Genomic DNA, 13,958 nt, shown 5'->3' with positions numbered 1-13,958 from the left:
GAAACCAAAAGAATACTCAAAGAAAGTATACTTGAGATGTTTGGGGAAAACACTGGAACAAAAGCCTCTCGACATAAAGATTTGTCACAATGACAAGTTTAAGAAACTCATTTGCCTGAAACTAAAGTCTGTGCATGTACTGCTTTACCTCAGAAATTTCAACCCCTGATTTCATCTGACCTTTCGACTCAATGTTAAATAAAATGTTTTGACAATTTGGAATATAAAAATGTCTTGACTGCCATTTAAGTTAAGAGGGGCTCCCAGTACTTCCCTCAAATTCCTAGGCTGAGCAAATAGCCAAAATATTATACTGTGACAGGGTGGGACAGCCAGAGTTCCTTAGGAAAGAAGAAAACAAACTACTAGGGTGGCTCAGTTAGACAGGGAAAGGAAAACAGGAAAACTGTATACACAATGAAACAAAGATTTTTTTTTCAGAAGATCTGACTGTCCTTGCTGGAATGTTATGGAATTATTTAGCACGTTGTTTTGCTAAAATAAACAAACATGATTTAAACATGTTTCATAAACACTGTGGGTTTAAATTTTGTCTTAAAAATTCAAACCACATGGAATGCCAGTTAAGAATAAGATGAGTGTAGTTCAGACCTCAGATCACAATAATTATCCTTTGGTCTATTTTGACATGATACAAATATGTAAACTTTGTCCTTGGATAGCTTTTTTTGTTGTTGCTTTGAGTAGCCTTACATTCCTTAATGTAGTCATAGCAATCAGCAAGCTATTGCATGCCCCATTCACCAAAAATATGCTTTGTTGTTGGAATGATGTAGCTTAAACAATTACACTTTAAATACTTCCTTACCTAGAGCTTCCTTTAAATTATATTAATTTAAAATATCTATTGAATGATAGCTTTAAAAAACAACAAAAACAAATTAACAAATTGGTTTTATGAAAATGACTTTTTACAGTAAGTAAAAAAGATTTATCACAGTTTTGGTAACTTGCATGAGTTCATACTGAAAGAAAATCCTTCACATGTTCTTGATGGATTGGACATTGCTGTGCTGTAGGTATGTTCACTGGTATGACCGGAAACAGTAGACACCATAGAGCTTGTGCTTTTTATCTGGAAAGCCTACAAAGCGGACTGCTGCTTCATTAGGACTACAGCGTTTTCTTGGCTTGGAGATGGGGTACCGGACACTGCCATCAGCCAGCCAGCCGGCATCACAGCGGTCATATCCTAGAAGCTTCCAGGCTGCAAATATTTGGCCTACTTTAGCAATCTGTGCACCATCTTTGAGGCAGGCTTGAACGGCTTCATCATAGGTCAGTTTGGTTGGATGTATTAGGTAATAAAAACGGCCTTATGAGAGGAAAAAAAACAAACATGTATTAGATAAATGAAAAGATGAATAAAATAAAATAAAAATTTCCTGATTCTAATAAAAGAGTATTATTTTACAACTATCAAATTAGAATTCTAGCTCTTTTAAAATAGGTCCCATTAGAAAATATTTTTTCTCATGATTTTTTTTTTAGTTTTAAAAAAGTGGGATACAGAAGGAAAAAAGGGAAGGAGAAAATTCAAAATTCATCAATAATTTTCAGATTTTATGAATAGTTACAAGCATAATCAAATAAAGTCAACTGTTTTAGTAAAAAAAATATAATTCACATGCAAGCACAGGGAGTAGAAAATTTCTTCATATTACATTAATATTGCTAAATTTTATTTCATTCATATACCACCTTTCTTCCCAATGGGGACTCATGGTGGATTACAATATTCTCCCTGTAGGATAGGTTAGACTAAGAATGTGTGACTGGCCCAAGGTTACCTGGCGACCTGATGTGGAAGATTTAGACCTGTGACTCCCAGACTCTAGGCCAAGGGTTGCCAACCATGGCTCATGAGTCACATGTGGCTCTTTACCCCCTGTGGTGTGGCTCCCAAAGGCTTGCTACCCCTCCCCCCACATTCCCTCCAGCACCATCTTCCCCCTTGGCAACACGGCTGGCTCGGAGGCTTCTCTTTCCAGGCAGTTTAAACCATCCAAGGCAAGGGAAGCATCCAAACTGGGTCTGTATGCAACTGGGAAAGAGCTCCCTGCTGCACAGAGATCCTGGTGCCAGCTTTCTTGGCAAGTGGCTTTTACTGCCTAGGAAGAGAAGTCTCCAAGCCAGGGCTGCATGCAACAGAGAGAGAGCTCCTCACATGGAGATCCTGGCCAGCAAGAGAAGCCTGCAAGCGGGGTCTCCGTACAGCAAGCAGATAGACCTCCACGCTGCACATAGATCCCGTGGCCAGCTTCTCTTCCCAGGCAAGTAGCCTGGCAAGAGAAGCCTGCAAGCAGGGTCTCCATGCAATGAGGAGAGACCTCCCTGCTACACAGAGATTCTGGGGTTAGCTTCTTTTCCTGGGTGGTTTACCCACTCGGCAAGAGAAGTCACTAAGCTTGGTCTCTCCCTTTCTTCTCCCCCCTTCTCCCTCCCCCCTTCCTCCCCAACTGTTTTTTTTCTTTTTCTTTGTTTCCCCTCCTCCTCCCTCTCTCTCTTTCATCCTTCCTTCCTTTCATTCCTTCCTTCTCCCTCCCCATCTTCCTTCCTTCCTTTCTCCCTCCCCCTCTCTTCCCACCCCCCACTTCCCTTGCAAGTCACCTTGTGGCTCTTGAGTATCTGTCATGTACTCTATGTGGCTCTTTCATGAAGCTAGTTTGGCCACCCCTGCTCTAGGCTGACAATTTAACTACTATACCACACTGGCTATGGAACAAGGTTACAAATAGGGATGCCAAACTCCAGGTGGGACCTGGAGCTCATATCTAGACTACAGTTCCCCTGGAGAAAATGGATGGGTTGGAGGATAGATCTATGCCACTGTACCCCACTGAGGTGGGACTTGGACACCCTAGTGAGGTGGGGGTGGGACTTGGACACCCTAGTTAGAAACAATGCACTTTGAATTGTGGGTAGGCTTGTAAATAAGCTTAGCAGAATCTTAGAAACACCAAGAAACTATGGTTACTGGATACTGGTAAACTGGAAAGCTTCTGTTGGTAAGGCTTTCAATCCTAACAAGGGCCCAGGGATCTGGCCTCTTGTTACCTAAACGTTATCTGCATGAAATTTAAAAAAGTATAGGGCAAAGCACTCTTCATTTCTTGCAAGAGTGACAGAAGCCATGAGGGAACAGTGAGGGGAGGGCACAGAATGGGCCGATCTGGAATAGCCCAGGATGTTCTAAGAGTTCAGAACTTTCAGAACCCCTTTTTATGATAATTAACTGGGGAAAAATGGAACTCATAAGTCCATTGTTTATCAAGATGCATCTACTTAAATTAAGGCTGCTAGCTCTGGGTTCAGAAATTCCTGGAGATTTGGGGTAGAGGGGGGAAGTTTGGGATAGGAGTTCTGTGGGGATGTTACCACAGATCTGCTCTCCAAAGCTGCCATTTTCTCTAGGAAAACTAATCAATCCTGTTGTCTGCAGATCAATTAATTCAAGGAGTTTTCCAGTTCCCTCTTGGAGGTAGGCAACCCTAATGCAAATACCGCCTGCAGTTGGTTTATAAGCTCTTCCTTCTCTTTCCCCTAAATTCCACTTGAAAGAAAGAAGGAAAAAAAAAACCCCGCACACACATACAACTTGAGATGTAAAGGCAGCAGCTTCTGCAATTATGTAATGCAGGTGTGCATGTACATGTTTGTGTGATGGAGGTACAGGGAAAACCAGGACTTATGGCCAGATCAGTAGATACAAGCTTGCTCTGACTCAGCAATATGCAATAGCAGAGGTTCTGCTTTAACTCCCATCTCATAGTTACTGCCACAGGGAAATGTCCTAAATTCCTGCAAAGAAATAACATAACCTATGTACATTTTCAGGGTATGAACTGCATTTTCAATGCTGATTTGCCTTAGTCTTTTAAAAATATTTCTTTCATTTATACCAATGCATAAATGGAATAGGAGTTACTTGCATAAATGTAATTAACCTGCTATGGGGCAACTAAGCTAGATATAGATCAGGTAAACATTTATACAGTGTTTTAACTATGGCTTTCAATGATATTTGTTTTGGAGATGCAAACTCGGGTTTGAAGCATCTTCGCCCAAAGCAAAGTAATGGTTTAGTCTTTTCATGCTTTAAAGCAAATAAATGCAGTGCTCAAGCTAGGGTTGCCAATCCCCAGGTGGGGGCAGGGGATCCCTCGGTTTGGAGGCACTCCCCCTGCTTCAGGGTCATTAGAAAGCGGGGGGGGGGGGAGGGGAGGGAAATGTCTGCTGGGAACTCTGTTATTTTCTATGGAGATATATTCCCATAGAAAATCATAGAGAATTTATCTGCGGGTATCTGGGGCTCTGGGGGGCCTGTTTTTTGGGGTAGAGGCACCTAATTTTCAGTATAGCATCTAGTTCCTCTCCCCAAAATACCCCCCAAGTTTCAAAAGGATTGGACCAGGGGGTCCAATTCTATGAGCCCCAAAAGAAGGTGCCCCTATCCTTCACTATTTCCTATGGAAGGAAGGAATTGAAAAGGTGTGCTGTCCCTTTAAATGTGATGGCCAGAACTCCCTTTGGAGTTCAATTATGCTTGTCACAGCCTTGATCTTGGCTCCACCCCCAAAGTCTCCTGGCTCCACCCCCAAAGTCTTTAGATATTTCTTGAATTGGACTTGGCAACCCTAGCTCAAGCAGAAATTGGGAGAACATAAGAACATAAGAGAAGCCATGTTGGATCAGGCCAATGGCCCATCAAGTCCAACACTCTGTGTCACACAGTGACAAAAAATTTTATATACACACATACATTGTGGCTAATAGCCACTGATGGACCTGTGCTCCATATTTTTATCTAAACCCCTCTTGAAGTTGGCTATACTTGTGGCCGCCACCACCTCCTGTGGCAGTGAATTCCACATGTTAATCACCCTTTGGGGGAAGAAGTACTTCCTTTTATCCGTTTTAACCTTTCTGCTCAGCAATTTCATCGAATGCCCACAAGTTCTTGTATTGTGAGAAAGGGAGAAAAGTACTTCTTTCTCTACTTTCTCCATCCCATGCATTATCTTGTAAACCTCTATCATGTCACCCCACAGTCGACGTTTCTCCAAGCTAAAGAGTCCCAAGCGTTTCAACCTTTCTTCATAGGGAAAGTGCTCCAGCCCTTTAATCATTCTAGTTGCCCTTCTCTGGACTTTCTCCAATGCTATAATATCCTTTTTGAGGTGCGGCGACCAGAACTGCACACAGTACTCCAAATGAGACCGCACCATCGATTTATACAGGGGCATTATGATACTGGCTGATTTGTTTTCAATTCCCTTCCTAATAATTCCCAGCATGGCGTTGGCCTTTTTTATTGCAGACGCACACTGTCTTGACATTTTCAGTGAGTTATCTATCACGACCCCAAGATCTCTCTCTTGGTCAGTCTCTGCCAGTTCACACCCCATCAACTTGTATTTGTAGCTGGGATTCTTGGCCCCAATGTGCATTACTTTGCACTTGGCCACATTGAACCACATCTGCCACGTTGACGCCCACTCACCCAGCCTCAACAGATCCCTTTGGAGTTCCTCACAATCCTCTCTGGTTCTCACCACCCTGAACAATTTAGTGTCATCCGCAAACTTGGCCACTTCACTGCTCACTCCCAACTCTAAATCATTTATGAACAAGTTAAAGAGCATGGGACCCAGTACCGAGCCCTGTGGCACCCCACTGCTTACTGTCCTCCACTGTGAAGACTGCCCATTTATACTGACTCTCTGCTTCCTATTACTAAGCCAGTTTTTGATCCACAAGAGGACCTGTCCTTTTACTCCATGACTCTCAAGTTTTCTAAGGAGCCTTTGATGAGGAACTTTATCAAAAGCTTTCTGGAAGTCAAGGTAAACAACATCTATCGGGTCGCCTTTGTCCACATGTTTGTTCACCCCCTCAAAGAAATGTAACAGGTTAGTGAGGCAAGATCTTCCCTTGCAGAACCCATGCTGAGTCTTCCTCAATAACCCGTGTTCATCAATGTGCCTACTCATTCTGTCCTTGATAATGGTTTCTACCAACTTTCCCGGTATTGAAGTCAGACTGACTGGCCTGTAATTTCCCGAATCTCCTCTGCAACCCTTTTTAAAGATGGGGGTGACATTTGCCACCTTCCAGTCCTCAGGAACGGAGGCAGATTTCAATGAAAGATTACAGATTTTTTTAGAAGATCCACAAGTTCAACTTTGAGTTCTTTCAGAACTCTCGGATGTATGCCATCCGGACCCGGTGACTTATTAGTTTTTAATTTGTCTATCAGTTGTAGGACCTCCTCTTTTGTCACCTCAATCTGACTCAGGTCTTTCAACACCCCTTCCAAAATTAGTGGTTCTGGGGCGGGCAAAAAGTTCTCGTCTTCCACAGTGAAGACGGAGGCAAAAAATTCATTTAGCTTCTCAGCCATTTCCCTATCCTCCTTCAGTAATCCTTTTACCCCATGGTCATCCAAGGGCCCCACTGCCTCCCTGGCTGGTTTCCTACTTCTAATATATTTGAAGAAAGTTTTATTGTTGGTCTTTATGTTTTTTGCAATATGCTCCTCATAGTCCCTTTTTGCCTGCCTGATCACAGTCTTGCATTTGATTTGCCACAGCCTGTGTTCCCTTTTACTAATCTCACTTGGACTGGTTTTCCACCGCATAAAGGAGTCCTTCTTACCTTTTACAGCTTCCATTACTTTGTTTGTTAACCATGCAGGCCTTTTCTTATGCCTGTTTGTGCCTTTCCTAACTTGTGGTATGTATTTTATCTGAGCTTCTAGGATTATAGTTTTAAATAGCCTCCAAGCTTCCCCAAGGGTTTTGACCGTATGTACCTTTCCTTTCAGTTTCCTCCTCACATGCCTCCTCATCTCAGTGTATTTACCCCTTTTAAAGTGAAACGTGGTTGTGGCGGTCTTTTTGGACAACTCCCTATTTATACAAACGGAGAATCTCTTTGCTTGTGGGATACAGGCCAAACATCTGTTCTGCACCATGCATAAAGTCACATTCATGAGGCCTTGAAATGTGAGTCAGGAAAAAGAGTCAAATGTGTTACTAAACAATGGAATCTGTTGGGTTTCTTATTTCTGTCTTTGCTGTTATACAACACAGTGGTTTCTAGGCATTTATTGATTTGTCAAGTTGTGGTTCTGCTGCTTCCTCATTTTCAGTAAAAAAATAATTAATAGGACATAAAAAGGCAACTTCTATACATAACCTGACCACAATCTATCTTAAAGAATGTTTCTCCCTTTGTCTTTTCCCCTACTATATGTGGCTAATACAGCTATTAGCCATAGTGTATTGTTGCTATCAGCTATTAGTCACAGCGTATTGTTGGAACTCTCTGTCTAGGGCAGTGATGCTCTCAATTCTTGGTGCTTGGGATGGGTAACAGTGGGAGGGCTTCTAGTGTCCTGGCCCCACTGATAGACTCCTGATGACACCTGGGGGGTTTTTTGGCCACTGTGTGACACAAAGTGTTGGACTGAACGGGCCACTGGTTTGATCTAACATGGCTTCTCTTATGTTCTTATGTTCTCCTTCCTCCAGTGCAGAGGAACTGCATTAGGGGGATTGCAAAAGGATGCCCTTTTGCAATAGGGTTTCACATTCTTTGAAAACCAGAATAGGGTAGTGGCAGAATGTTGAAACAGAATCTGGGAGATCCAGGCACAAATCCCCACTGACATGAGATTTGGCTCAGTGATCTTGAGCTAGTCACTGTCTCTCTCAGCCTATCTACTTACAGGGGTATTTTTGGGGTTTGTTTTTTTTTTTTGCTGAGAAGATAAAATGGAAGAGAGGAGAATGATGTAACCTACTTTGGGATCACATTGGGAAGAAAAATGGGGTTTAAGTGTCTAAATGAAACTGTTTTCTACACTTTTGTAACTTAAAAACTTTCAAAGCAGTTCACAAAATATATACCCACCATATTAAGAATATATTAAAATCAAGAGTTATTAAGTCATAAATCACAAAGGCAAGAAAAAGCAGGGGAGCGGGGGGGGGGGGGAAATCCCAGTCTTATTAGCAATTATCAAAGGTCTGGAGAAAAGAACAGTTTTCACCTGTCCTTACAAAAAGGTACTTCAGTGTAACAAGGACCACCATGAGAAAATGAGTCCCTCTGTATTGGGGAAGTCAGAGTGGATACCAGTCTTGCATCTGGCAAACAGGGTAGCCTGCACAGGGTTTCAGTGGAAGATCATTAAAGGGCCAGAAGATCTATACATTTTCTTCTGTGGTGATGCTGAAGCTATAGAACTTCCTGTAAAGAACGTTTTCCTTGGTATTCTGTTAACTGAATTGTAGATTAAAAAAACTGGAGTCTTTTGTCTGTTATTCCACACCTTCCTTGTTTGTTTTTATCACATCTACTAAGAGCTGCCTTTCTACCACATATCAGCCAGACCAACCCAAACAACGCAGGCTCTATGAGTCTCCAGGGAAACCAATAACCTTGGATTTTGTCCTACCCTTGCAGAGACTCTGGTTTTCATGAGGTGTACATGACATTTTGATGTGTGTCTTTGATGAATACATACAACTTTCCTGTATATAAAGTTAATAAATACATGGGACAAATGAGAGTAAGAGAGTGTGCATTTAGTAGTCAACCCTAATTTAATAGCTGCTGTGTCAAAAGCAGTGTTCCCTCTAAGCTGTGGAGTCTTGTGAGCAAAAATTCTACTTTTTGAGATGCTGAAATAAAGTGAGCTACTGGCAAAAAAAACTGTGAGCTGCTGCATAAATTACTTTGCTCTGGAGCCATTTTTCCTGAGCTAAGACAAAAATGTGTGAGCCAGAGATTAAAAAACTGTGAGCTAGCTCACACTAACTCAGCTTAGAGAGAACACTAGTCAAAAGAGAGGCTCAAGCCCTGTCCAGCTCTACCAAGTTTTCTTAGTCAGTTTTGGCCATGCCAAATAATTAAATCTAGAAAAAGTCATTGCAGGCCTCAACATAGCAGGACACACTACTTTCAGATCTGAAGGCCCTCTCCTGTCTGGATTTATTTAGTGGTAGTGGGAAAACATTCTGCATCTGCTTTTGTGTCCTTTTAATTCATTATGTGTTCACCAGTTCCAGAATTGGGTCCTGGCAATGATTACAGATACCAGAGAGCTAAGATCTAATAGCAGATTAATCCTTGATGCCAATTACGTGTAGAAATTACTTTCCATTGTAACACTTATTTTCTTCCCTCCTCATTTATGAATATGGATTGAAAGCGCCTTTATATATTCATTTTAAGACACTTTGTGCTATAAAACTATAAAAACAGGGGCATGTGTGAAGTGTAATAACGTGCCTTATTTTAACAACACATACTTAGTTATAGAAGAAGTGACAAGCTACCTCTTCCCTCACCCTCTCAACTTTCCTTTCTCTTGTCCTCCAACTAGAAATATGGGATTAGAGTCTATCAATCTGTTCTGCTAGAACTGCTGCTTTTCTTTTGTACAAGAGAACTTCCCCTATCAAACAAGGCTTCTGTGCATCAAGGAAAGGTTCCTTGTACTGGAGGAAAGCACCACTGCCGGAAGAACTAGTGAGGAGAGGTCCATGTCTTAGTGATAGAGCATGCAGAAAATCCCAAGTTCAAACCCCAGTATCTCCAGTTAAAAGGATTGGGTATGAGATGATGTGAGAGACTTCTGCCTAAGAACTTGGAGAGCTGTTACCAGTCCAAGTAGACAATACTGATCTTGATGGACCAGTGGTCTGCCTCAGTATAAAGCAGCTTCATGTGTACACAGGATCTAAGCCATAAAAAGCTATATTATTGCATTTTGCATTCATATGGCAGATGCAGCAAAAAAAAGGGGGGGGAGCTCAAAATGGCAGAAAAATACATATATTAAGTTGCCCAAGTTAGTTGACAATTGATCTTTCAATTACCCATTTCTTCAGGAAATATTAGCAGTATAGTACAGTGGCACAAGCTCTTATAAGACTAAATTTCATCTACCAGGGCCAGTTCTTATCAAGAAAGTACATTTCTTTCTAGCAACTGAAACAAAATTGAGACAAAATTATTTGGTTCAGTTTTGCAATTACTGACAGCTCATTTCATAGCAATAATGTTTTCCCTAAATGAACATGCTTTCAAACACTTTTTTTTCCTAGTGAAAACCTGAAGAATAATTCTCTACAGTATAAATGCAATTATTTGCTGATCATTATCAGAAGCTCAATTCCAAGTGCCTCCACCTTCCGCAATTCTATCAGTGGTTTCAGAGACAGGGTGTCATTTTTGAGTAGTGCCCAGGTGTTAACTTGGTGCTCTTTTGCTTTTCAGTGACAAAACTGAGAGAGTGATCCTAAGGTCTAACTCAAAATCCTACTGTTGTTCATTAAACAGGGGTTATTCCCAAGGAAGTGTTCTTATGATTGCACTATAAGTAGGGTTGCCAGATCCCCTGCCCCCAGTGAAGGTGAGGGTCCCTCGCTGCCAGATCCTGCCCCCTCTCAGCCACTGATCAGCCAGCTGGTGCGTCTTACCTGGAGAAAGAGAAAGGCCCAGGCTTCATGGCTGGAATTGCAAAGGAAATGATGCTATCACAACAGCAACTTCCAAGTGATGCTCTGGTATTTGGGCAAAAACTCAATGATAGAAGCCAGTTTTTCCATAGGGTGTTTGTCCAAATACCAGAGCATCACCTGGACATCACTAGTGTGATGATGTAACTTTCTATGCATTGTTGGCAATGAGGCCTGGGCCCTACTCCTTCTCCAAGTAAGTTTCCCTCATCCCTGACTGGTTGACGGGAAGGACCTGGCAACTCTGTTTTGGTAAGCGAAAGTTCAGAATATCTCTTCTTGCCTATTTTCATCTGCTACTTGATTTTATGGCTGCTTTATCTAAATTTTCTTATTTTAATTATGTTTTGTTTTAACTTACTTTACATTTTTATTAAATTTGTATTTTCCAAATGGGCCATCTTGAAGTCACTACAGACAAAAGACAGAGTAGAAAAAGCAGCGATTTTTAAACTTTAAAAGCAGCGATTTGCTGAAACCAAAAGATTCCTTTTTAAAAAGACAGTCAGTTCCTTACCATTAAAATGAGATGTAAAACAGAAAACATCATATCTGCTTTGATCTTTGTTGGAGAAACCATAATTTCGAATTCCAGGCACTGTGTTCTTTCCTCCACAAGGTTCTCTGGGATTTGTGATGGGATACTGCACTGATCCATCACTGAGCCAGCCTGCATTGCACCAGTCTAGACCTGACCTCCATGCATCATACAATTGGTCAAATGAAGCTATAACTGCATCTTGGTCCAGGCAGGCTTTCTGGGCCTCATAGAAGTTTAGGTTATAGCGACCCAGGCGTGGAAAGTAGGGAAATACAATGCCTGAAAAAAGAGAAATAGAAAAAAAATGCTAGAGTGACTGTTAATTATTTAAATATTTTAAGACAAGCGAGTTGGAGGGGAACTGGGAAAATGGCTTATTTATTGGAAGGGGGAAAATAAAGATGTCAGCAAACTAGCTGTTTAGTCTGAGAATTTTGCTTGGCTGCTTCCTCAGACAGCAGTTTTCTCTAAGAAAGAATCACACCCTTTCTTCTGGAATTCTCCCAGTTCCTAACTGCATGCTGTTCACAACTGTGGCTTTTTCCAAACTGAAATATTACTGTTATTGCTTGGTTTTGCACACTACAACACCTACCTGTGCATATACACCATAAACCTAAGAGCAACAATTAACAAACAAGCAAATACATAAGTAAACAAACCATAAAGGGAGAAACTGGTTGATTTAGCACAGAAACAACAACAAATTGGGAAATAAATTTTCTTTGGCAAAGGCTTTTTAAACAGAAATCTTGTTTTCTGGTTACATCTCCACAATAGTAAACAGTTCTTTTTATAGATAAATGTAAACTCCATTACTGGACAAAGTACTGATAAGGAATCTATGGCGGGTTGGGGACATAGGAGGGCAATGTTGGAGTTTCCAGTGATCACTAAAAAGAACTGATATCACTTCCAGGTTTCCCCTAGAAGTGACATCATGCCTCTCCAGGAATTGCCCAAAACCTTTTGGTTTCTCCATTGTAAAAAATTGCTATCAGTGACCGCTTGATATCATTTCTCTGAAAAACAGTCAAATCTTCAGTTTGGTAAAGTACAGCTGGGAGCACTTAGGGTACAACTCTTACCAGTTCACTTGTAAAGCAGAGAAATATATTACTTTAGTTTTATACAGCGACCACTGAAGAGAAGACAGTCTTGGTCCAGGCATGCCCATAGCCCTGGTGAGGCACAGCATGGTGACACCCTCTCACTCCTGAGCTCATGCCCCAGCCTAGGAAGATATCAGACACCTCCACCTGGAAGGGGCCTGAGAAGTGTGGATGTAACTGGTCCAGCCAGGCTGCACTCATTCCCAGGCAAGAGAAGGGTAAAGGGGAGGAGAAAGGGAATATGAAGCCTGGAGCAGGAGGAAAGGAGTGTAGTGTGGATGGGGCCATTGGTGAGGAGAATGGCCTTCCTTGGTGATTTGGGAGATATTTGGCTATTCCTGAATATAAAGCCCCACTATAGCCTATGGGCCATTGAAGCCAATGACAAAATAGGGTATAATGAATTGTGGCTGGGGGGAGGGGATTTGAGGTAGAGGTGCCAAATTTGCAGAGTAGTTGCAGGCACTTCTCCCGCACAGAACTCCAAATTTCAAAAGGATTGGATCAGAGGGTTCAACTCCAGGGGCACCATCTATGATGGGAAAACGTACCCCAGGCAGCAGTCAGATTCTTCTAGAGAATCTCTGCAGTTAAGTCAACTGTGCTAAGGAGGATGCTAGCTTGCAAGGAACATAGTTGCCCAGCAGAACAAGTGCTACTGTGGCAATGGTAATGCAATGCACAGGACCTTAGTTCAAATAAGAGAATCTCTCCGATTTAAATATTGGTATGGGGACTTTCTGTAGGGATGGTAGCACAGAACCAGTGCATTGAATGCACTAGTACCTAGCAGCAGAGATAGGCCAAGGACTTTCTGCATGCAAAGGAGTTGCATACTTAATCACAGTCCTACAGAAGAAATACCTGTGGAGAATCCTGTAACACTGCAGTGCAAGAAAGAAAATTTTGAAAATCAGGACAGGGCACTTGAGTTTTAAAAGAAGCTTTTGAGAAGTCAAGGCTGTTCAAGGCAGGAGAACCTCATGTGGCAATAAGTTGCACGAATATTACCCCTAGTCTTCTAAAAGCAAGCAGCTTTGGAACCTGTCACTGCACCATACTTATTCTAGTTATTAGTTCTGGCATGGCACACATCTGATGAAATAAGCATTCCTATCTATCATCTGATTTGGTGCTATATGGCCTGAATACACTCAAATCAGCTGTATTTTTGGGTGGGTGGTTATTTGGTTCTGCCAACTGAATGCTCACTCCTATTCACAAAAACTACTACCACTATGAAGAGGAGGAAGAAACAAAGAAGTTCTCTCTAACAACAACTGGGAAGAAAACTACATGTGCTTCTGATAAAATGAAATAGGTTGCAGAGGTGGGTTTTTTAAACAGTGTTATACATCCCAGTTTTGACAAACCTGCATTGGGTTGCATTGCACCATCTGTTAGGGATAACAGGCTCCAAAACAATTTAATGATGGTGCTGAAGCTGAGAAAGAGTAGAAGGAGCAACTTAGAGACACAGAGGTAGGATCAAACCCAAGACAGAAAAGATTACAAGGATGAAAAATACTACTTAACTTCATCATGAACTCATGGTCACATGGGCAACCAATATAGATACAATCAGCTTGTCAAGGTAAAAAGGTTTTATTATGATATTTTTATTGTGATTTTATTACTTTTTTGATGTACTCTGCTCTGAGCCCCCAAATGGGGGAATGGGTGAAATATTAATAATAATAATCAGGACTATACATGCTATTGCAACTTCGTTCATGAGATTCCTGTATCTGA

The 13,958-nt window shown here is 41.6% G+C and overlaps 1 protein-coding gene across 1 annotated transcript in view; it reads right to left on the bottom strand.

The window, feature by feature from the left end:
* Window positions 1-411: 411 nt before the first annotated feature.
* The window catches only part of HAPLN1 (hyaluronan and proteoglycan link protein 1), a 48,783-nt gene continuing 35,236 nt past the window's right edge, over window positions 412-13,958 (bottom strand). Inside the window, exons 3-4 of the mRNA XM_060235735.1 lie at window positions 11,071-11,373; window positions 412-1,336 (exon numbers count right to left, since the gene is read on the bottom strand). Coding sequence (XP_060091718.1) covers window positions 1,047-1,336; window positions 11,071-11,373 — 593 coding nt within the window. The 3' untranslated portion in view covers window positions 412-1,046. The remainder of the gene's footprint in view (window positions 1,337-11,070; window positions 11,374-13,958) is intronic.

The sequence above is a fragment of the Heteronotia binoei genome, chromosome 4, assembly GCF_032191835.1.
Source record: "Heteronotia binoei isolate CCM8104 ecotype False Entrance Well chromosome 4, APGP_CSIRO_Hbin_v1, whole genome shotgun sequence".
Lineage (NCBI taxonomy): Eukaryota > Metazoa > Chordata > Lepidosauria > Squamata > Gekkonidae > Heteronotia > Heteronotia binoei.
This window is presented reverse-complemented; position numbering and strand designations above follow the sequence as displayed.